The 25581-nt window shown below is 32.4% G+C and overlaps 1 protein-coding gene across 2 annotated transcripts in view; it reads right to left on the bottom strand.

Moving 5' to 3' along the window:
* ASCC3 (activating signal cointegrator 1 complex subunit 3) overlaps positions 1–25581 on the bottom strand; it is a 330464-nt gene that overhangs the window by 105020 nt on the left and 199863 nt on the right. For both annotated transcript variants that reach the window (XM_057737877.1, XM_057737879.1), the window contains 10 exons: positions 25313–25537; positions 19378–19497; positions 16013–16177; positions 14228–14314; positions 13187–13363; positions 9791–10016; positions 8066–8220; positions 5445–5543; positions 4334–4502; positions 1421–1641 (listed from right to left, as the gene is read on the bottom strand). In XM_057737877.1, the coding sequence (XP_057593860.1) occupies positions 1421–1641; positions 4334–4502; positions 5445–5543; positions 8066–8220; positions 9791–10016; positions 13187–13363; positions 14228–14314; positions 16013–16177; positions 19378–19497; positions 25313–25537 (1644 nt within the window). The remainder of the gene's footprint in view (positions 1–1420; positions 1642–4333; positions 4503–5444; positions 5544–8065; positions 8221–9790; positions 10017–13186; positions 13364–14227; positions 14315–16012; positions 16178–19377; positions 19498–25312; positions 25538–25581) is intronic.

The raw sequence follows: 25581 nt of genomic DNA, 5'->3' as shown, positions 1-25581 counted from the left end.
CGCACCACAATGAAGAGTAGCCCCCGCACTCAGCACCTAGAGAAAGCCCGTGTGCAGCAATGAAGACCCAACACAGCCAATAAATAAGTTAAATAAATAAATAAATTTATAAAAAAAATATAACAGTGTAGTTTAAAAAATGTATCATATAATACTGAAAGACTTAAAATTTTAAATTAATGAAAAAAGGCCATTAACTTACTCAAACTACATTTATCCAAAGTCATGAATATAATACATCATAAAAATACTGACAAAGAAAATTTTAAATATTTTTTTAAAAGCACCATTGGTATTTTCTTTAGGTAGTTTATAATGAAGTTGTCATTTAATATAATGTGAAAAATGTTAAAAAAAACTATGAGACTACGTTACATAGAGAAAATTAGGGTTCTGCTGAAAATAAAAGTTTTTATGATCAAGAGTTATCTGAGTTACAACTCTTTCATGAAAAAAGTTACTAATTTTGAAATTCTGAAAATAATCTCGTTTTTAAAATTTTAATGCAGATTTTACGGAAGACACCAATGCCAGTTATACATTTGAGGTGTTCTACCTCTAAAAAACAAACAGACAAACAAAAAAAACCCCTGGTCTTTAATAATTCAAACTTACACACAGACTACTCACTGAAAAAAAATTCCTTCCTTTATAAAGTGTTTCAAATTTAGAACAGAGAGCTCTACTGTTGTGTTAATATGTTTCCTAATGAATCAATACTCAATAAACTGAGGAGTAGGAAAACGTAAAGCTAAGCAGGGAAGAATAGCTACTAACTGGAAATCACTGAGAAAGGAAGTTAAAACATTTCTAAAATCATAAACGATAAGGAAAAGAGCACATAATTCTAATCACAACATATGAATTAGCTTTCTCAAAAAATAATGTTTCTAAAGTAAGAGTACTTCACATTTCCAGAAAGCTTAAAATCAACACTTATTTGACTTACCACATTATTTTACATTAACTAATGATATCACGGCCATTTGGAGAAATGTGGAAGAAAAGCTGTCTCTGTATTTCCTTGTGTAATCAAGCTGTATTTGCTAATGTACTAGCATTTCCTTCATTGCCAAAGGATTTTATTGATTGAATCATCATTATATTTCTTATAAATATGACTGTGAATTAGGTATCTTACAATGAAATTGCCTATGAATTATAGATATCTTACAATGAGAAAAGGACATGTGAGCACCAATATGTACACAAGAAATCTAACTAAAGGACTCCAAAGTTTAATGTAAATTTTCTTGTGGCCAGTTATTCTAAATACTGATCTGGGGCCCCCTGGAAAATTCAGCAAGAGAGTGGTAAATCTATTCATTGAGTCCTGCCAGTATATTTAGAACTGGCTAGTTTACAGATTATAAACTATGTTTTCTAATTGAAGGTAAGTATGTGATTGTTTCCAACTGACCTTTGAAGTCGGGTACTTGTTGAAGACTCTGAAAATGGCTAATTCCGCTGCAACAGTCTTTCCTGATCCAGTAGGCGCTCCAAGTAGGACATTACAGTCTGTGTGATACAGTGTATGAAATATTTGTGTCTGCACAGGGTTAAAGTGGCTGAAGTTGTACAGTGCTTCGTATGCTTCACATCCTAAAGCCGTGATTGGTAAAGGCTGAAGGTCCAGTAATTCTGAAAAGATTCAACAGGTAACATACAATAATGGTAAAATATGCACAATATTGAATACTGTCTCTTAGAAATAAATTATAATAACCCTTAATTCTTTAGAGGGAAAAAAGTATTAACAAATTCTTATATACTAGTTACAGATCTTTTTTCCCCTGTTACCACATTTATAATATTGACATATTGAACACTTTTCTGGGCGCACTCCTTCTAAGACAGCACTAATGACACATTTCTCTTCCAATCAGGAAAGTAATCTGAATGACAGGTATATGAAAATATGCATGTTTTAGAAGAAAACTAAATCTACACCAGTCTGTAGAAGAAGGGAAACAATTTGCAAACTTCAGTACTAGAATGGTTACTAATAACAAATTACTCTTCATTTATTAAACAACTGACAAAACAAACTGGTTGAGAGAACTGTTGTTCTGGCCAACGCAAACTAACACGAACTTAAAATAATTCCGAGAAGAAATTTAGGTGGGAGTTTTAAATCATAGCACGACTGGGTAAACAAGAACTGTGCTGAGAAAACACTGAAAGAAACTAGATGTAACTGTACTCATTATGTAGACTAGTGGTCTAGGAGATGGGAAAATTAAAATGATTCAGAGAAATAAAGTTATACCTAGATACCCTTGAACTTGACAGTCATTTTCCTATAATCCATAAAAGTGTCCATTGGCTACTCTCAGGATTATTCCATGGAGGATGACTCTATTCATTTGAAGTTTGAGTAAGAAGGGAAGAAAATCAATAAGGGGACATGGTGGTCTGTATCTTAAGTTAGATCTTCATAATACAGTTTCAAATTGGAAAGTGTGGAGAATTCTTTTCTCAAAAATGTATTTAAAACTGAAAAAGCTGATTTTTAAAATAGTATCACTCTATTACATAGGCAATTGAGGACCAACTCTGTTTCTTATACCAGATTACAATCTCCTATATTTTTTGTAGCACTGAAAATCAAGAAGGGAGGAAGTCCTAACTTGCAATGCTAATCAAAGCATAAACATATTCTTAAAAAAGACTTGGCCATTTACGGACAATGCTAAATTAAGATGCTTTACTTCTGTGAAAGATGAAGATTTTTCCTGGCTGGTTTGAGCTCAATGGGATGCCTATGTATGTACTTGGAGCGAAACAGAACTAGAAATCATTGAAGTTACATAATGCATTTTTAATATCAATTGATATGTCATGGTGGTACATTTATTGCTTTTAAAAATGCAGTCAGAAAAACAGCTAACTATATAAATAGGGTGATATGTGCTTGGCCACTCAACAAAGTGATTAAATGAGTATTAAAACATAATGTTAATACATGTTAAAATCAGGTACTGCAGCCAGAGAGACCTAGTAGTGCTGCTGGCAGCATACATTTTAAATTAAAGCACCAAATATTTTTATGTATTTTATTTTGAGATTCCAGATATCACAAAGCATATCTGATGAAAGAAAACTACAAAGGTCCTCTTCAATGAGTAGATCAGCAGATACTGCAATCTCATTATTTGTCTAGGTTGACAAGATTTTTAGTTTTGCTCTGTAAAGATATCAAAGTAGTATTAAGCTGTAGTCTAAAGTATCTCTCTTTAAAATATGCTAAGGTAATGAACAAAGTACAAAGATGACACAGATTAAAGTCACATTAATGCCTACTTTACTTTCCCCAAGGATTGTAAGATAATGTGTTCACTGAAAAGTAGTAAAAATTAGCATTCTTATTTTGAAAAAACAAAGAGTTTGTCTTTGGAAGAAGTATATGGAAAAGAGAAATAGACTTTCATTTTTCTGTAAATTAAAGGCCTCTTGAAATCTTTACTCATCCATTATGAATTCTCAATGAGAAGAAATAAACTTAATATACTAATTAGTTAATGGATTAGTCTCAAGACATTTTTGAAATAGAATATTTTATAGGGCACTTCAAAGTATCGTTGTAAACATTTATTTACGAAAATTTGCTTCTTTAACAAGTCAAAATAGAAAGGCACTCAATCATGTTATAAAAATCTAAAATGGATTTTTGTCAACTATCACAATGGAAAACACTGTTACATGATACTGCAGATCTCTACACACCCTTTTAGAATGTTAGTGTGGAAGAAAAGAACCAGTATAAAGAGTATATGTTGCTTGTAAGACACAAACTGATTTGAAGTATACGTGAATCCATTCTGTAGTGATAGCATAACTGACTCCTTAGTATTAGCACTGTCTGGTGTAGAAGCATACTATATGGAGGAAAACACCCTACAATTCACTTTAATTAAATTAACATACTAGAAATAAGTTTAACAGTAATAAATGCAAGGAAAAAAAGGATATCCCAAAAGTTTCATTGAGAGCACAGGTTAAATGACAATACTTGCAATGAAAAAGGAAGATGTGGAGAAATTATAATGTAAAAATAGAAATCAAGGCCCAGGAATACAGAAACAGTGAGTCCCATGCTTGTTAGACTATAGGAATTGAACTAGGCTTAGTTTAATGTTTTTGGATCTCAAATTAAAAAAAAAAATTAAGGCCTGCCATTTGATTTGATTTTGAAAAAGTCTCTTTTCAAACAATATTGACAAATAAGTTGGATTTTTATTCAGATTCAGGCAACTTTAAAGCATACACACTTTTCAACATGAAGTAAAACAATTTTGGAAAACCAATGATTCAAGTGACTATTCCATGGTACCTGTATGGGGAGGATGTCTCTCTGGTAGAATCAGATGTTGAAAGTTGATAACGCACACAGCCTCAGCTCCTAACCATCGATCAGACACTGCTCGGATGTAGTATTGAGAAGGCAAAGGCTCAAAAATAGGGATTGTAAACACTAGTAGTTGAGCTTCTTTACTAATGACCTAATGTGAAATAAAGTCTAAAATGAATATGGCTATTCTAGTAGCATAAAGGCCTTATTAGTCTCCTGTAAAAACAATGGTGTTAATAGCAATATGTAATAAAGATAAAAAAAAAATCTTAAGATTTCTAAATAACAGATATTCAGATACTTCAGAAACTTGTAGGTGGTTCGCTTCTGAGGATACCTGATATTACAGAAGGAAAAACATATATTTAATTTATATTATTTACACATGCATATCATCATACATTAACAGGTTACCAATCTGACTCAGTATCAGAATTTCTCAAACTTCATTCATTCAAGTACTTAACTTCATAATTTTTACCAAGTTATTTATTTAACATTTTCCTCTAAATTCATTCACTACCATAAGTGGAATAACAGAACACTTGACAGAAAGAGAAGATATAATCATGAACACAAGTGCAATGAAGATAAAATACTGCAATAAAATCCTATGGGTGTCCACTCAAGCCTAAAGCTAACTTGCTTTCTCTTTGATAAAAAGAGAATTAGGAATGAAGCATCACAAATAAAGACAGCTTTCATCAAACTGAGTCTTTCTCTTGAAATTTATAGAGAATTTAATAAAGATATCTTTTATACAATGTGCTTCGATATTCTTTAGTACTGTGCTTATGAAACACCTAAAGTTACTTAATTTTTAAAAATATTATTTATCCCACCCATTTGATACATTCCACCCTTCTGGAAGCCATGTCATTAGAAAGGTTACAATTCAATTTCTCAAATGAAAATCATGTTGACTATATGAATACCATAACATTTAATCACTATTTTCTTTTAAAACCAAAGAGAAATATAAACAATAATAAATAAATTATAGACAAATAGGTAAAAACAGAAATTATTTAGTTTATATTTTCTTCTTAATGACAGCAACATAATAGGGATAGAGCCACACATATATATTTACCTGTTTTTTTAGAACTAGGAAATACTCTGAATGATAAATATGGTCATTTGTAGGATCTTCTACCCAAATCCACCAGGGTTCTCCTACTGTCCCATGGACCTAGAAGAAAAATAGTATCCTATTACTATATATTGCAACTCAAGTAAGGGATATTGTTGTTTGCACTCCCAGAACCCATTCCTCTCTCTCTTTTAAACAGATTTATTGATATGTAATTTATATAGCAACGTTTACTCATTTAAAGTATACAGTTCAATAGTATTAATACATTTATGAAGTTTTATGACCATCTTCATAATCTAATTTTAGGACATTTTCATCATCCCAAAAAGAAACCTTGTACCCTACCTATCTTCCCCCATCCTCCCAATCTCCAACCCTTGACAACCACAATCTACTTTCTTTCTCTATAGATATGCCTATTTGGGACATTTCATATAAATGGAATCATATAATATGTGGTCTTGTGTGACTGGCTTCTTTCACCTACCATAACGCTGTCACTCATGTCCTAGCATGGCTTCATTCCTTCTTATTAACAAATAATATTCTGTTGGGTAGATATACTGTATTTTGTGTACTCATTTCTCTTTCTTTTTTTAATTCCTAACAAAGCCTAGTCTTGTTCAGTACTCATCTCTCTCTCATATAATTCAGAAGGTAACCCCACCTTCCAGGATAATTTTAGTTAGCATGCACTAATCAGCTTATGGTATCCCCTTACAACAGCTTGTGGTGAGGGATAGGCATGTGCCCAATATGGCCCAATTAGGCTGAAGAAAAGGTCTTCTGGTCCATGCTCTGGGCTGCTGAAGTGGGTAGGGTGGGGAGGTGGGGTGGTATTTTTCCCTCTCTCTGTTAAATGTGAACAAAAAAAGCATGAAAACATTTGGGAAGTAGGCAACAATATCAGCAGAGCAAAAAGATGGAAAGATCCTGGGTCTGGAATAGTATCATTAAACAGAAGACTCAATCATCTTCAGGGCCTGTTCTATCTGTGGACCTATCATTATGTAAGATGACATATCTTCTTTTGCTTAAGTCAGTTTGAGACAAGTCATATTTGCTATTCTTGCAGCCAACAGCATTCTGACTGATAGAAGCAACTAAGAAAACAATTAAGTACTCCTTTCTATTAACGAATTAAAACAAATTGTAGGAGATTTATTATGGATCTTTTTATTTTTCTGGCCACACCGGGTGGCTTGAGGGATCTCGGTTCCCTGACCAGGGATCAAACCCAGGCCCCCAACAGTGGAAGCACAGAGTCCTAACCACTGGACTGCCAGGAAATTCCTACTATGGCTCTTGATACAAGAAAACAGGGTGATAAACCATAAAACTTTTATGCATTTGAAAATATAAAAACTTGAAATGAGTTTATGGCTAACTGTAATTTCATATTTTAAGTAAAATTCCACATTTATAAAAAGATTAAATATAATTTTATATCATCTTGTCCTCACAGAAATTCTGCAAGAAAGATATTATTATAATAATAATTACAGATAATAATAATGTTTACAGATGAGGAAACCGAAGGAATGAATGGTTAGGACACTTTAAGACCAATGGGAGGTTTGGGTTAGGACTATGGTTGGGTATTTTTTGAGCACACTGCAGAATAAAATGCATTCACTTTAAAGACGTGCTAATGTCAGGTAATACAGAAGATATTTACTTACACTTAACTAGAACTTTACAATTACCAGTAAAGTAAACATTGCTACACTACATTTACTGATTTACTTGTCTTCCCCCCACTGGCTTCTTGAAAGAAAGGACTGACACTTACTTGCCTGTATCTACAATCTCTTTTCTAGTGTACTCTTTGCTCAGTAAGTGGTGCAAAGACAGACCTTAAGATTTATTTATTGAATAATAAGCAGATCAGAGTGGATTTTCATATATATATATAGTAACTACTAAGGTCTGGAAGAAAGAACAGAAGCAGGGGTAAAAACAGAAACAGAAAAGTGATGGGAGCCAAAGGAGGACATTTTCAAAGACAATGTACAGGACTGAATGTTCAGAGAAGTAAAGAAAATAACTAAGGAAAAGCCATTTATTATGGCCATCAGTCAGTCTTTGGTGATCACTGAAGAAGCAATCTCAGCAGGAAACAGGTGACCAGGAGAAAAATGCAGATTACTCTTTCTACAAGTCTAATGGTAAAGTGAATGGTAGTTTGAGAAGGATTTTAAAAGAAGAATCTTGCATTTTGAGTAGGTTAAAATGACAAAATAAGTAGAGAAGGAAAAACAGAAGATCATACAGAGGAAAATGAAAGAAGACAGAATTAAGCAAAGCCCCTATGGAGCTGAATATCCACTAAACCACTGTTCAATGTGAAATTTTACGTTTCCTAAAACGTTCTGAAGAGGTCTCACTGAAGGGGTTGACTATTAATATATCATACCACATGTTTTATTTATACCACATGTTTTATTTTGAGGATGAGAGTAAATACTACTACTGACACAACGTTTTAAATGATTCTTCAAAGTATATTCTTTCTAAAGGATTCTCTATACGCCTTGAGGACAGATGTAAGGAGCTGTAGTTGAACCTGCAGTACAGACACTTTTCTGAATGTAGATTCAGGTATTCTCCATTTCTACCTGATCATTCCAAGTGAAATCAGGACAGATGCTGAGCGTCACTCGGAGCACAGTCCGCGTAATGGGCTGAATGGATGCTTCCATTGTGACAGAAGGAATCTGATGAACACACTGTTTGACCTTGAGCCCAATATTCACATGGTGCAGAATGTGACCTGTAGGGAGAACATCCCTTAGAAGAAATGTGTCCAGACAGAAAAAAAGCAATATAATCTGACTTGTAAATGGGACTTCAGAGAAGGTGCTTTTATTGCTCGTTTTATGATTTGCTATGTAGAATAGTTGACATTCTTGACCTGGCAAGTTTGACTATTTTGTAACAGTTAACTTGAATTAGCAATTCATAGCTCTAAAAACCAGTATCAAGGTTTTTTTCAGCTATTAATAGGGTTCTTAAAATTGCTGAGACTTGACAGTGTTTAAACTAGTATAAACAGTTGCACTTTTCTCCTAGTCAGTTTAAGACACATTACAGAAATATTCAGTATTTTGTGAAAACAGCCATTAATTTCTTCAAGGCCTATTTCAGAACTCTATAACCGTGATGGAAAATGCTTTACTAATCAAACACAAGTAAACCTATCCATACCCATTTCCAGAAAACAAAGATAAAAATATAAAATTTGGCCAATCTAGCCCAAAATTAGCCGCTTATACATACATATTTTCAAAAATTATCAAATCCTGAAATACAGACTACATGGAGGCACCAGGGTGGGGGTGAGGGTGGCGAGCAGATGCGACTGACTATGAGCATCTTCCGACTCCAGTCCAAGCGACTAAGGGTGAATAGACGATATTTTATAGTGTCAATATTTCTTGTATGTCTTGGCGTTTCATAATATAATTTTTTAAAAGCACGTTTACAAGTAAATCAAAATGTTTATGTTCACCAAAGTTGGAAACCAAAGTGAAATTCCTTCTTTTAATACATATTTATGTTACCCAATGCGAGTAATCTCAACTTCCTAGTTCATAGGCTCAATTTCTCTCTGTTTTTATCGATAATTCCCATTTCCATTCCATCTCAGAGTATTCTTATTACACAAGGGAAATAACTATCTCAGCCTCTCTTCACATCTATGGACCTTTTTGCCAGGTCCCTCTGTTTTTCCTCAGCCTGACTCTCTTCATGTGTAATGTCCATTCCACTCAGGATCTGAAATATTACCTAATCAATGTTTGCCCAATAGAATGTTAAGGTACACGGCAATGTAAGTAGGGATAACTTTTCAATATGACGTAATAAACACAGAAGACCAAATGCTATTTACACACTGACACCAACTGTGTTTAAAGATCTATATGTGTGTGACGATGAAGCTCATTTAGAAACTGAGGAGATGTAGAGTTTAATGTTGACATACTTTTTTTGCTGTAATACTGCTGAAACACATAACAAAGGATGATGAAATGAATTAAATATTAAGAAATAAATTGAGAATGAGCCTCAATGACTAATTCTCATCATTTGTAGCTAAGCTTCTATCTGTAAAATGAGAGTGTGACAATCTACACTCCATTTTAACTGCTAATTCTACTGAGTAACTTCATAAAATTTAGAGAGACTTTTGCCTAAGTTTAGATCAATGAAAAAGAAATTCCATAAAAACCGTAAAAGTTTATCTTTAGTCATGTGAAAACTCAAAATACTTTTTTTTTAATCAAGTGAAATATTTTAATTGCACGAAACAGTACATTAAAACATTTTTGCTTCCTTCTTACCTATTTCATCTTTCCTCATGTCTTTCAGTTTATCCACAGTAAGGTTTTTTTCTTCTAATCTTGTCAGAATGTGTGGTGGTAAAACTGAAAATTGTCTCAAAGGGCTAGCCCAACCCCAAAGCCTCTTGTCGATGACTTTACTAAGATGCAGGAGCCTGTAGGTCATGGCAGGCCAACGTTTCCTCAGAGCAATTTCAAAAAGAGCACGGACAATTCTAGCTGCATTCTGAAGAATGGAAAGGGGGACTGGTGGTTAGGTCCAATGTAATTCTAAATTTGTCAACAGAGTTATTATTCAGACTCAGTTTTTCAAAAGTATGTCAAGCTGCATCCTTTAATTGTGGTCAACATCTAAACTCATATAACCCGAGTTATCTTCATTGCTTCTACAGAAGAATAATCGCATCCTTTATGTATGGATGTTATCCTGTGTAACTCTCCAAGAGTAGCTTTATTTCCCAGTCCTTAGGAAGCTCCACCTCACACCCTCTAAACAGGATTGAAGTAGGAAGAGACAAAAAGCATGCAAAGTATTTAGGAGGCTGCTGAGGCCATTTAGAATCTAAGAGACAGCCAAGGGTGCCCTTGGTATATAGCAGAAGGATTAAATTTATAAAGCTATTTAGAGAAATAAGGAAGACTTTGGGATCTAGTCAGAGAGAACAATTAGTGAGAGAGGGGCAACAAAGAAATATTGATGAGTGCAACTATCTGTATTAATGGCTCCTGTATAAACCAAGCAATGTGCTCACTGCTTTACATATATTATCTCATTTAATTTTTATGACAACTGCATTTGACTGGTCTTGATACTATGATTTTACAGATGAAGATACTAAAGTTTGGTAAGGTTAATAATTTGACGAGGAGAGTTGGTGTCAGAGTATCTATTGAAAGGCAGATCTAAACAATGCAAAACAACTCTGGGATTGTAAATTCAGTGATCTGAGGTTAACTTTAATAGACATATAGCGGTTACAATGATTGAAGCCTTTTTTCACATTTCCATTTGTTTTGCAGTTCATTTCCATTTGTTTTGCCTCCTTCCCTCTATCATTAACTTTGCAGATTGTTTTATGGAAGATTATTTTTAAAATAATGAGTTTAGAGACACCTTACAATATCTAATGACATCTGTGTTTGAAAATGAAGAATGCTAAATCTGATCAAAATCATAGAAAGAGATGGAAAGAGAGTAAGATTTTAAACAGCAAACAGATGATCCAGTTTGAAATGACGAGGTGAAAAATGACTATAAGAGTTAAGGGCTTTGGTTTTACATTTTATATAAAAAGTCTTACTCATTTTTTGATAAATTCAACTACTGTGTTTCAGTGTTAGGAATTTAAGACCAAATGGCATTCAGAAGTATGAGGACTGAAAATCGACATGATGGCTCTTATTAGGCCCAGAAAACGATAAATGAAATGAATACTGACTATTATAGCTATCAAAGAGGTCTTCCTCCAGCACACCCCGCTGCTCTTCTAAAAAAATTGCCAGGCTAATTTTCTCAACTGTGTTTGAAAGTATGTTTTTGTATTTCGGAACCTATAGTTGTTCCCTAAAAGCTAAAAGAAAAGGAAGGAGAAATCCCACGTGAGAAGATACAAACAGGACATTGTAATCTGGAACGATATAAACGGGGTGGGAATAACGATCAAAATCTCTAACATGTAGAAGATAAATGCAAGGCCCCCTTAGAAAACCATAGAATGTCTGAGCTAAGGGTTTATCTTAAGGGCTGAAAGAATCAACTTTCAGAAGTACAGAAGAAAGTACCATTTTACAGAGCTGAGATAGTGCTCATGGAACTACGGATGGCTTAAGTTAAAAAGAAACAAAACACAAAAACCACACAAAACAAAACAAACCCCCTCCCCCCCAAACAACAATAATTTATCTAACATATTCAAGAATGATAAACCCGTAACAGCTATTTTTTTTTTTTTAAAGGATTCTTTGAGATATACCCTCAATCTTCTGAGACTGACTCCTTTCCGGGCACCAATCACGAAGAAACCGTAAGTTATGTATTGTAAAACAATTTGTAAATCAGTCTCTGACGATATCATCATAATCTTGAATCAAGCAGAAGTGTGGCCCGACTATTCATCCAGAACCCAGTAAAGCTTTACCTTTTAGTTAAATCATTAACTATTTCAATATAAAACCATTAGATAAAATGGCAATATCATATTATTTTTCAGAAAAACAGCTAAAAGACTTTAAAAACAATGGTTCCTTATAAAGGCCTTAGGCTTTTGAGAATATATGTATTTTTCTATGGCAGAAATATATGTGTTCCAAAATGGGAAAAAAAAAATGTTTTTTCCACATCCACATTTACTTTATGTATTATATGCAATCATCACCTGGTTTCTTGGTTACCTTGATTAAATTATGCATTCGTTCAACTTGTTTACCAATATATCTTGGTTTATGTTTGTAAATACTTCATGTTTACAGTTATTTCAAAGCACTCTGGGGTATTCCCAGCTGTTAATAATAATTCATTTAACACAAACACACTCTTTCTATATTAAGTCTTTGAACAAAATTGCAAACACAAAATACGTACCGGAATACTTTCTATATTTAAAATAAGATTAACCTTTCATTTCTCCTTAACCTAGAGGAGGCATTTCTCAGTAAAAATAATTAAAAAGTATTCTTGATAAATAAAAAATATTTTTAGAAAAAGTATGCCTAGAAGGGAAACCTCTCATTTGAAAGGTAAATACTGCAAACAAAATCTAGCTTGTATCACATGAGGGCTTGAATATAAAAACATAAATATTATAACATTTTATACTATGGTAATTTAAAAAACTTAAACAGTGAATGAGCTGTAATTTAAGGATTAATTTTCTTTCGGTACTCAATTTGTAAGTATCAACAGTAGGAAAGAAAGATTACTTTTTTTATAAAAGATACATCATACTGAATATATGGTATGAGGTATATTTATTAAGCCTCGTTTAATGGTTAAAAACAATTGTTTATATTTCTAACATCTGGGGAAAGCTAGAAAGGTCCCACAATCTTTTCTTTTTGCATAAAATACTCTTGTATTATTGCCTTTTTTAAATAAAAGAAATGAACTTTATCATTTAAAACAGAAAAAATTCACATATTGATATTTTTAAACTCTAAAATGTAAATAACAGCAACATCAAGAAAAGCCAAACCAACCACTAAATCCCACCCCTGTTCCTGATCTAATAGCACAGACTGCGTAAAAGATGTACAAATTAAATAGAACCAGTTCTAAGATAAAATGGCAATATGACAGCATGTCATAATGCAATACATTGACAGTATAGCATGACTTAATTCCTTGAATCTCTAAAAGTAACCAAGGAAGAGAAAATACAAAGGGAGTAATATTCTTACCTGTGCAACATATGCAGAATCTGATATAAGGGAGAAACTGTCTACCTCCCCTCGGCTGATGTAAGTTTGAAGTAGGATGTTTATTTTCCCATAACTGTTCTCTACACCTCCAGGAGCTGAGAGTTCACAGAAGTTGTTTAATAAGGCATCTAACTCCTCTATTTCCTCTTCTCTCACCTGGAAGAATCAATATTTTTATAGGATTATTTGGGCTGATTTATTTAAATTTTTTATATTGAAATTAAACCACATTGCATGTTTTCTAAAAGTTTCCATTTGTGATAACAAGATTTTCCTTTTGTATACTAAAATAATAGCAATTTTTTCATAGGTAGCTAATAAAATACAATGAAAAACTATCTTGATGCTGATATGATTACATTTTATTATTCATCACCAATATTAAAATTGCCATTGACATATAAAAATTCAATATGTCACAAAAATTAAGTCTTTGGACCTCACCATCCTTCAACTGACGAGATTTCATTTTTTATTTGACCAGAGTAAAACCTCTGCCCAAATGGATTAGGGCAAACTTGAATTATCTCCAAACGCATTCATTACAGTTATGTATTTTTATATGGTATAACACATTCATAGCTTGAAGCTGTGAAGTGTTATGATTCAAAGTATTAAAGTTTTCACTGTTAACAAGATTAAATTACAATACGGGTACAGAAATATTCACATCTACGTTTGAATCATGCATGTCCTTTATATTTTCTTCAGTGAACCTTATATTGCAAATAAACCAAAATCTACACACTATATTCTCTGATAGTTTTATTATTGCAAAACCTACTTAAATTATGTCTGATTTGCAGTAGAGAGCAAAGAATGATGTCAGGTATGACATACTATCAAAAAAATCTAGGATAGTGGACATTGTTGATAAATGGAAGAACACTGCTGGTACTCAAAATGTGAAGTGTCATACAGTTTATATTGTATTAGAAATAACAACTAATTATGAACATTTATAAATGAATAAACACATATGTGATATATGCATTTGATTCAAACTTCAAGTAGTCTTACCTTGATTTGATCAAATTCTTCAGCTTTGGAGACTATAGCAAAAATATCACTTTCTGTTTTGTGAGCATCAAAGAGTTCATTGAAGGTCTACCAAAGTAAGTGTTATATTTGATTAAAATAGAAGGTCCAGTAAAAAATTTTAAATTAAAAATGTGACTATAAATCACACATTCTAAAAGAACATCTGAGCCCTAGAATATGCAGTTATAATGTCTGTAGCATACTGTTCCAAAATTATCATTTTAAACATTGTCATATTTATCAAAGATTAAAAAACATTCCCAAAACATAATTAGCTAGAGAAGACCTTTAGAAGCAAAAAGATCAATAAAATCAGCTAATGAAAACTACATTAGATATCTAAAACAATGTTCAGCATAACATCCTGGTCTTGGCTCGTTTTCAGCATGGGCATATGGAAATCTGCACCATTTCACCAACTTTAAGCTGATCATATATCACATAAAATTCAGAGAGGAATAACTATAAATATGTAACCTAAAGATTCTGGAAAATATATCATAACATTGCTAGTAAGGGCATACAGAAATTCAGGAAACTGGAAAGAAAAAAACTCAGAATAAAAACAAAGCTGAAGAAAAGGCTAGAGTTCCTGAAAAAGAGCTGCAAACAAAACAGGCTTAAGATGTAGTTCGGCAGCAACACACTACCTGGTGGACAAATGAGAAAGGTAACTTAATGGACAAAATGAGTGGATGTGAGTAGGGGATGGATGCAGCAGAGGGCTAGGGAAAATGTTTTGAGTTGAGGAACTACCAGATCATGGTTGTAAGATAATATGTTAAAAGACTTTGAAGAAACCTAAAGTGCTATACAAACATAAGATTTATGTGGGGCAAGATAAGGAAAAGCTATTATGCATTTGAAAATGTTTTCTGAAACATGTTATATGCATAATAAGCACATGTTAAATAAGTACAAAACTTAGATTTCACATAGGCCTTGGTGTTCATATTTCTGAAGAAATTTCACCTTACTGATCTCTATTACTTTTTCATTTAAAATCAATTTTAAGAACAAAAATAAAAGTGAACATTAAAAAATTCCAACTTTCTCTCTACAGAAGGAGAAAAGAGTAAAAGTTCACCTTAATCCATCTCCCTTTCTTCAAATCTAAGTCCTCTCCTCACAGGTAATCGGTGTTAAGTTCTCCCATGTACTAACATGTGAAGGTACATACATAGGTATATAAATACACATGAAGACAAGTATGTACACTTTAAAATGTAGATATTATAGTGGCACCCTACCTTACATAAGATTACATTAAAAGGCAACATGCAAGGATACAATTGTGTAGTTAAAAATTATCTTTGAAAAATCTCTTAAATTACCCAAATAGCACAGCTCAGTGCCCTGATACTTAGTTTTTATAATTCTTTTTAGTCAGTGTTTCTCAATAACTTGCAATTATTTTTTCAACTTTTTACTCATGGATATCATTAAGCCATCAGCCCCCACTTTTCATCATTCAGGTATTCATCCCGTAGGCCTCATCAATACGCTCAATGGTTTTAGGCTTGGGTGCGTCTACTACTTGGGATATACTCATTGAACAGAATGGCAAGAGGGTCCTGAATATTTAAACTCCTATTCTTTTTCTTTTCTTTACTGAGTGTATGCTGCTGAATTCATAAAAGTTAAATGCATTTTGTTCTATTAGTAACTTTAGTTATTTTGCATTAACGCTATATTTTGAAGTCTAGAAAGTATTTGCATCTAAAAACAAATATATTATTCTATTTGTTCTCCTCAGTATAATACCTCAATAGTGCTGTATTTAATATAGTAGTGGCTGGCAGTTCTACCCAAATCAGTTGAGGAAAAATATCCAGTTCGTTCCTCAAAACGAATCATCCGAGCTTTGTCTAGTTTCCGTCCAACTTCAATGACCAGCTGTTCTCGATGCTTTGCTAATGTTGGGTCAATCTATAGAAAGAAAAAAAATAAACACCTGAATAATTCTTCAGAGAGTCGTCATTTGCAAATGTATACCTATTTATGGAAATTAAATTTTTCTGTTGATGCTTTAGTTAGTATAAATTTTTTATTACAATTTTTTCTTAAAAGAACATAATTAGAAAATATTTTATTCCATTATATAAGGAAAGCTTTAAGTTAATTAAAATTATCAATCTGTATATTATCTTCAGATAGTAATATTCTGGAATCTAAAATTCCTGCATAGTCTTATAATCTTTAAGATTAATAAGGATTAAGAATTAGATACATGAAAAAAAAATCACTGTTTTCTCCCTCCCACACTAAAATAAGTAGGAATTTTAAATATCAAATCCATAGTCCTAATTTTATCAGTTATTTAGAGAAATGATAGTGAGAATGCTCTCCTCTGTTGAAGTAACGGTATGTAAAAATAAATTAAAAGTTATCCTTTCAAAAGCATGGTTTTAGTGTTCCAGCAGTTTTCATAACTGTTGATGGGAAACCCATTTTGCCTATAATGATAACAGAAACAAAGTAAAATCAATTTGACAATGAATTTCTGAACAGTTTGGAAATTATTATATTACAGTATTTTTCTAAGCAGAAAGGACATTTAACACAAGATATTAACAAACATTCCTGTTACTGTGATGTGTGTGTAAATATATGTATATATATACACATGCACACACACCAAGTCTTGAAGATTGTTGTCTGGTCACAAGCAATAAAGTGAAGTATGACCTTTAAAGGGGGGAGGAGGAGTATGCCAATTATATCTCAATAAAAGTTCTTAAAAAAAAAATAAAGTCAGTCTCATGGGGCTAAAATAAGAAAAAAATAAAGAGGGGAGGGGGAAGTATAAAATACTTTGGAAATCAATTAACGAGTTAACAGTCCTACCATTTGTTCTAACTTAGATTTTTACAGCAGCTTATTCATGCAGCAAATATAGCTAAAATAAATGAACAAATCAGAAAAATGAGGCAAAGGAAAATCAACTGTAGGGAAGTCAGACAGAATCAAGAGTTCCATTAGCAAATATAGAAAGTCTTAAATATTTTCTGAAAGTGACGTACTGTATGTTTCAGGTTTACCTTATGAAACCATTTCATTAATCACATATTACTAAACCATTAAAAAGAATTAAACTACACGATCTGTGTTAGTTCACATGAGTTTTGTGGCTACAAATTCGAATTGAGTAATAAAAAACACATAGGTCAAGAAAAATTAAAAGGCAAGATCCTCTGAACTATGAAGGTTGTAAAACTATGTATCTCAGAAGGGAAAAAATAATTTTTTTTGTATTAGAAACATACAAAAATGATTTCTGATATTAATCTGGTACTTTAAATAAATTGATGTGTTTATTTAGTTCCAAGATTTGAGGTGACTTAGCCCATGAAAAAATACATGTTGTGTTTTGTCTTCCTTTACCTCTTCTGAATATTTTCATAGTGCCATTGACTCCACAAAGCCCATATTTGTAATAAGAATAGCTAGTGCCTTATTCTTTTTTTTATAGCTCTTTATTGGAATATAATTGCTTTACACTGTTGTGCCAGCTTTTGCTGTACAACAAAGTGAATCAGTTGTATTTATACATATATCCCCATATCCCCTCCCTCCCACCCCTCCTATCTCAACTCTCTAAGTCACCACCCATCATCGAGTTGATCTCCCTGTGTTATGCAGCAGCTTCCCACTAGCTACCTGTTTTACATTTGGTAGTGTATATATACGTCAATGCTACTCTCTCACTTCATCCCAGCTTCCCCTTCGCCCCCCACCCTGTGTCCTCAAGTCCGTTCTCTACATCTGCATCTTTATTCTTGCCCTGTCACTGGGTTCATCAGTACCATTTTTTTAGATTCCATATATATGAGTTAGCATACAGTATTTGTTTTTCTCTTTCTGGCTTACTCCGCTCTGTATGACTGACTCTAGGTCCATTCACCTCACTACAAATAACTCAATTTCATTCCTTTTTATGGCTGAGTAATATTCCATTTAATATATGTGCCACATCTTCTTTATCCATTCATTTGTTGATGGGCATTTAGGTTGCTTCCATGTCCTGGCTATTGTAAATAGTGCTGCCTTATTCTTTAAAATTCATAAAATTACAGGTATACAATACACCTACATTTACATAATCTTCCATATGAAGTTAGCACAGATTTTAACGAGAAGAAGAAGAAAGGTAGTTGAATCCCATCTAGAGTAAATCTAAATATAAAAATCAAATGATTTCAGATGAACAGCTTCATAACTAGTTGCTGCTGCTATTTTTTTTTTCTTTTTCTTTTTTTTCTCTCCTAAATCCTAAGTTTCAATCTTTCCATGGTCAAATTTACTGTATATGAAAAGGTAGGCAACTGCTTTGATAATACAATTGCTTTGATATATATACATAATATATACATACAATAATATGTATATATAAACTGATATATATATAAATACAAAGTTATCATTATTAGTAAATGGAGGAAAACTATAATTTCGAGTTAAATTCAACTTCGCTATTTTGATTTAACACTAGTGAATATCAATATGATGGTGGTGAAATAGTATTTTCATTAGATAACAACTGGATTTTGTCTGTAATTAGGAAGCATTTACATGGTACAAAGCAGTATTCTAAGGAAAAGACAAGATCTCACAGAATCCGTAAGCTATGTGGACCACACAACTGTGAAGTTTACAGAAGAGCTATGACCACATTCATCTGATTCTCAGTCTATGTGCACAGCAGAACTGATCCACCCTCCACACTGTTAAGATGGAACATACTGTATATAACATAAGCCTATCGTTAAAAGCAGTCTGTAAGTTTCCTCGTGTCCGATTTATTTCAAAAACTAAATTTAAAAAATATAGTTAAAAAAACACAGCAAAATATTAACATCAAATGGAAACTTATCTGAGTAAATTGAAAACAACATAAAGATGATTAGTATCAGAAGAAAAGAGACATAAAGAAAATGAAATAATTACAGGGGCAAGTTTAATTTTCCTTAGTATTTTCTAAAAAAGATTAAGGCTCTTTATTTTTCTTCCAGGTACCCAACTCTTTTCAGATGGGGCAGAAGTAGCAAATATTTATCCTCATATCATGAAAGGATTACAGAACTAAAAAGGAGGTCTGACTTTCTTTTTTTAATAAATGAGTTTTCTACCTGATAAGCCTTGTGACTGATGCCATATACTAATGGATTTGCTCTCATCCGTACATAAAGATAAGTGTAACTTATCCACTTCACTGCTTCTTCCACATTAGTAACTGTTCCCAAAGCAATCTGCAAATCAGAAATATAACAAAAATCAAACTAATGCATTAAAGTTGAATATAAACATTACATCAAAGACCATTTTGTCAAAAGTTAAGTTTTAAAAGACATCACTATGCTGTATTTAAAACAAGGTAAGCACAATTATTGGACATGACCTTTCTCCAATTAATTAAAGATCAGTCCCGCCTCATTTCATTGAGAACAGTACATTAGAAATGCTATCTTCCAAAACTGACCTTATTTATTATTACGGCATTTGATTATTTTTCCCATTTGAGTTTATTTCTATATAGTATGAAAAACATTTTGGTATTCATTAATTTTTCTTCTTATTTCTTTTAAATATTGGCTTCATTTTATGTGACAACATTACTGACAGTTTTAAATGTAACTGCACCACAATCAAAACAACATTAATATCGCTGATCCTGTCTCTCTTTATTGTGATTTTGTATACTGTCATTACCAAAATCACAAATGGCATAACGTTAGTTCTTCCCTCTAAAGATACCCATATGCAATATGATATAATATAAATATCAATACAACAGTAAATGCAGTCATTTTTGCACAAAACAAAATCATATATTATTAGGATTTATATCTATTAATAATACATATACTTTAAAAAACTCATATAAGAACAGGGAGTGGTTTTAACTTTTTATTGGTAAACTTAACCTATGGAAAAAATAGATATTTATACATTCAAATTATAATAAACACTGGGTAATTCTTAAAATTATATTCTGAAAGGAAATACAATTTTCAATGTAGCATTTTTAATGTAGCTTTATAATATATTTAATAAATCCAAAGGTTAATAATTTTAAAACACAACAACATATAAAATCTGTGTAATAAACGAAATTGTTAGAAAATGATCTTATTAACACACAATCGCAATGAAAAGTTTTCCTAAAGAAAATATATTTCTTTAGCCACTGGATCTATAGGTAGTCATTTTCTTTTACTTAGTATTAATTTTAATTAACAAATATATCCAAGTTTTGAAACTTCATAGTTGAATATTTTTTTCTGAACCTGTAGCTGGAAAAATTTTTTTACCTCGTAAGACTTTAATCAAAGAAGAAGTGATGGTCCCTACCTAAATAACCAAATTTTAGGCGTAAAGAAGGAAGAATAAATCCTCTTATTTTAGTACTAAATATGAAAGAAAATATAAACCTTAATGTTTGCTGTATTCTCATATTATAATTTAAATTTTGTATAACTAATTCTGTAAAATAAGTATGTGCATACTTAGCTATCTTTAGTTAGTTGAAGATGACATATAGCAATTTATAAATACCATTATAACATTGCATCATACTATTTGTCCTTTAAAAAATGACCAAAAGTAAATAAATAAAGCAGATTCTCACTACTTAAAAGATTACACTATCTTGAAATACGTCAGATAGAGAAAGACAAATACTGTATGATCTCCCTTATATAAAGACTGAAAACACCAAACTCATAGAAACAAAGACCAGAAAGTTTATAGCCAGGAGTTGAGGGTCAGGGGAAATGAGGAGATGTTGGTTAAGGGGTACAAATTTCCAGGCATAAGATGAGTAAGTTCTGGGGATCTAAGGCACAGCACAGTGACTGCAGTTAACTGTGCTGTACTACGTAATTGAAAGTTGGTGAGAGTACATAACAAAACAAAATGGTTATTATATGAAGTGAAGGATATGTTTACTAACTTTACTGTGGTGAACATTTCACAAATACATATGTCAAATGATTGCACTGTACACCTTAAACTTACAATGTCATATGTCAATTATATCTCCATTAAGCTGGAAAAAAATAAATTTACACCAATGTATTTACAAATGACTAACGCATCCACAATGTGAGTATATATACATTTCCTAAAATGTGAACTGTAAGACTTTCCACAAGATGAAGAGTAAGAAGAACTAAAATTTAGCTAGGGAGTGAGTTCTACAACGCTTCCTAAATATTTACAAGTAACACAGCGAAACATTTTCTAGTCTGCTTAGATAAAGGAAACTAGTTTGATATGGCCAAACATCTGATTGCATCCTCCATTTGTGATTTGATTATTTCACGGCCAAATTGTGTTAATCCCCTTATGACTTATAGATATTTTAAAATAACATCCCATAACTCCTAAGAGTAGAACATTTTATAAAGGATAAAATAAGCTTGCTATTACCTTCAAAAGCAGACTCAGTAAATTAACGATAATAAATAATTGCCTATTGCTAGCTACTGATAAGAATAAAGGAAAAGATGAAGTAGATACCAAAGACTGGATCAAGTAATACAAGTCTTCCAAATGTTCACCAAAAAGGAACAGACTACCCAGAAAAATGCATGTAAACTTATGATGGTGCATCATACTGTGAGATTAATCCTTGAATGCCACCTAGTGACAAAAATAAAAATTTACTTGCAAATATTTGTGGTCTCCTAGTGGCTTAGTACAGGAGCATTTTATAAAACAAGTATTTTTCACAGTATCTCTGAAATTTATCCATTCACCTCAATAATTATATAGGAAGTCAGCAGCAAGACTATACTATGTAAAGCTCAACAGATATGGCAATAAATAGAACATGGTCCCTGGTCTCAAGAAGTTCTGTAGTCTTATAGGTGAGATACATGTAACTAATTAGGATGACATCTATGAAACCATGATGCACAGTGCCTAGGACATCATGTGTATTCAAAAATGCTTTTAGAGAAAAACACCTGACATGCAAAACTTATAGAAGTGCCATTAGTATATAGTGTAATAGAGCTTTACGCTTTAAGTAAAAGAGGAAAAAAAACATCTATCCCAAATTTGGTAATTTAGAAGTAAGGCTCAAAGTATCACTTCATATCTAATTTACCTATTTAAACTTTAGTCATTAAGGTTATCTTAATTATTTGTATGAATTTTTTAAAAAGCTAGTTGCAATCATATAAAACTAAACAAGCAAATATAATATTTATATAAATATATATGTATACACAAACCCCTTTAGTACATGTATGAAAACACCATTTCTGCCACCATTCATTTGTTTATTCCAGTAAAATTTGAGTATGGGCAGTAAGTATAATTGGGACTGAGTATAAAGACTATGAGATAATATAAGCGGTACAACCTTGTACTGAATAATAACTTGGTACAGGTGTTTGTTAAATTTTCACAACAATCTAGTGATTTTATTCCTAATTTATACATGGGAAGATTGTCACTTTATAGGTGAAGCAAGTAGAGTGAGAACCTGCCTAGAGCAGAAGATCTGTGCTGGAAAGTTACCAGAGCCAGAATTGGGAAGGTGTCAGACTGCTGAGGCCTTAAATCCAAGGACAAAGTGTTAGTACCATGCCCTGCGGAGATGGGAGGAACCCTGTATAAAGAAATGTACGTACAGTTATAGAAACATTAATACATTTTAAAGTATTGACCATAGGGGACTGGCACAGAATAGGTACCCAGTAATATCTGCTGAATAAATTTTAATAAGCCTCGAACATGCTTCAGTGTTTCTCTCAGTGCAAAATTAAGTGGCTTTATACAAGGGCTGGGACTTGTGACCTTTTGGCATTAATCAGCATTAGGGAGTCAGCCCCACCAGGCATCAATCAGCGAAGATGCCTCAGAAAATGTCTGCATTAAAATGACTGCTTAATATAACACTTTCTCCAGTTCTTCTAAACTAGTGTTATCAAAGATATTAATACGGGCAACATTCCTAATCTGACGTGACCTTGATGTTGATCACTGCCACTATATAGTCTTGCAAAGATTTTGTGAATCTAAAGACTTAAAAATCCATTACCTTAAGAACACAGCATACACTCATTTTATAAACTAATTTCACACTTGGCTTCCACAGATTACCAAATTTAATTTCACACTCAACTATAATTTAAGGGAGTTTGTTTCCTCAAGAAGAAAATTTAATTGAAAGCTATTCTAGTAGACAAAATATGATAAAGAAATTTTAGCTATGCCTATACTTCACTATAGTAGGTAAAAATTTCAAGGTACGTTTCATTATTTGAATGCCATTTATGGCATTAAATGGAATTATGGTTATAGTTAGTTGACATTTCTGAAAATGACAAACCCTAATAAGTATTTTATGAACATAAGGAGAATCTATGGGCTACAATTTATTTTTAATTTCTCAGGGCTTGACCAAATAGTTTCACTGATGGTATTTTATAGTCCCTAAGAAAAAGAATTCCTTGAGGACAAGAGTTACCTGTGTCCTCTGTATAAAAAATCACCATTTTGTATTTACTTTACTACTTACAAAAAGCTATCAAGGAAAATAATTCTAAGTTTACAAAGATGTAGTCTTTGATATGCTTTTCTAGAAAAATTGTAATAGAAGAGCCTTGCTTTTTATTCTACATCAGAGAAATTATTACTACCATTTTGGAAAATATTTAGTCCTGGTCATAGAAGAAGTCAAATGGTATAGAGAAATGTATTCACCTTTAACTTACTACATTTTATATAACAGAAATCTAGGCTATAATAAAAAGACTGGGTTGTAGTTAAACACTCCTGAGTTTGAATAGTAGTAGTTCCAAAAATTAGTACCTGAATGACCTTTGGGTCAGTTACCTATCTCTCTGAGGACAATAATATCTCCCTTAGCAGCAGTACTGAGAGAATGAGAGAATATACAAAAAGCACCCAGTATGTCAGCATGTCCTCAATCCACTGCTACTGTTACTATGTTTGTACAATAGACTATTCCATCATAGATACTGGTGACTCATGACCCAAGACCTAACTATTTAAACCATGCCATCATGGTAGGTAATGAGGATTGAAACTGAGCTATAATATTTCCTTTGGAGATATTTCTAATATTTTTATTCATTTGCTAATCTTTTTCATTTTCTTGTAATTATGCTACTAGAAACCAGCATCTTTCATGATTTTTTCTAACTTCCAACTAGATCTTCTAAACTTTACCTCACTTTCTAAACCCAGATCAAGTTTTACCACCTTCAGGAACAAAGCCTTTCCTGATAAGCTAGCGGGGCCAAAAGTATCTTCTCCTTCTATTGAATCATTCCTTAGAATCTAAGTGAAATTTCTGTAATATTTCAGTTCAAATATTTCACTTATTTATCTATTTAATAGTTATATCCCACCTACTTTCAAAAATTAGCTGAGTCAACTTTAATGGTAAGAAGGGATACAGAAGTAGCAAACTGTTGGATGACAGAACAACAATTAAAAATGCGGTGAAAACGGCAAAACCTCATTTGATTGTTTGACACACAGACTCTTAAATTAAGAATGTTTATCCTCTTTACCAGTTAAGCTGTTACCTAGGCCTCCAGGGTCTGCTATTTAAATCTTAACACAAACACACATCACACATAAAATACATTATAATACTGCAGCTCAATTTAAGCAATCATATTTTCTATAACAGTTAATCAAATGATCTAAGACAGAAGAGCTTAATTAACCTTATAAAAACTTTATAAAATACTTCATAGTAAACTTTATAAAAGTGCAGTACAAATATAGTTGTCATTATTGCTATTTCTGTTTCCCTGGTTTGTATAGGTTTGATTAGATTACTGTGCTATAACAAAATCACATGATTTAAAAGTATAGTCTTTTAGCAATGAGTTATCAGCTATCATTGCTCTGAACTAATCAACAATATTGCCATTCTGCCTCTTGTGTCTTATGACTGTGTATGAAATAAAATGTATTATTAAATATCACAAAACAGTAATCAACTCAACCTTTGTTTTTCCTGGTCATTCTTGAAGCTGATGATTCTATTGCAATCTTTGACTCGTTAGATCTTACCTCTGCATTTAGGTTATCTGCAAGGCTTTCCAGAAACTGACTCTCAATTGGGTTTTGCTGAGTGAGCAAAGAGAGGTAATGGCTGAGTTTATCATGGGTTGTTATGATGATTCCTTCCCCAAATTTGTCAAATTGTGGTCTTCCAGCTCGACCAAATATCTGCATGACATCTAAAATTCCAAGGTCAACAAAGGAGCCTCTTTTTGCAGCATATATTTGTGTTCCCTAGAAGAGGAAAAGTTAATAAAAATTTACATAAACACACACAA

Source organism: Hippopotamus amphibius, chromosome 6, assembly GCF_030028045.1.
Source record: "Hippopotamus amphibius kiboko isolate mHipAmp2 chromosome 6, mHipAmp2.hap2, whole genome shotgun sequence".
In the NCBI taxonomy this organism is placed as follows: domain Eukaryota; kingdom Metazoa; phylum Chordata; class Mammalia; order Artiodactyla; family Hippopotamidae; genus Hippopotamus; species Hippopotamus amphibius.
Note: the sequence above shows the minus strand (reverse complement) of the source record. Positions and strands in the feature narration are given on the sequence as shown.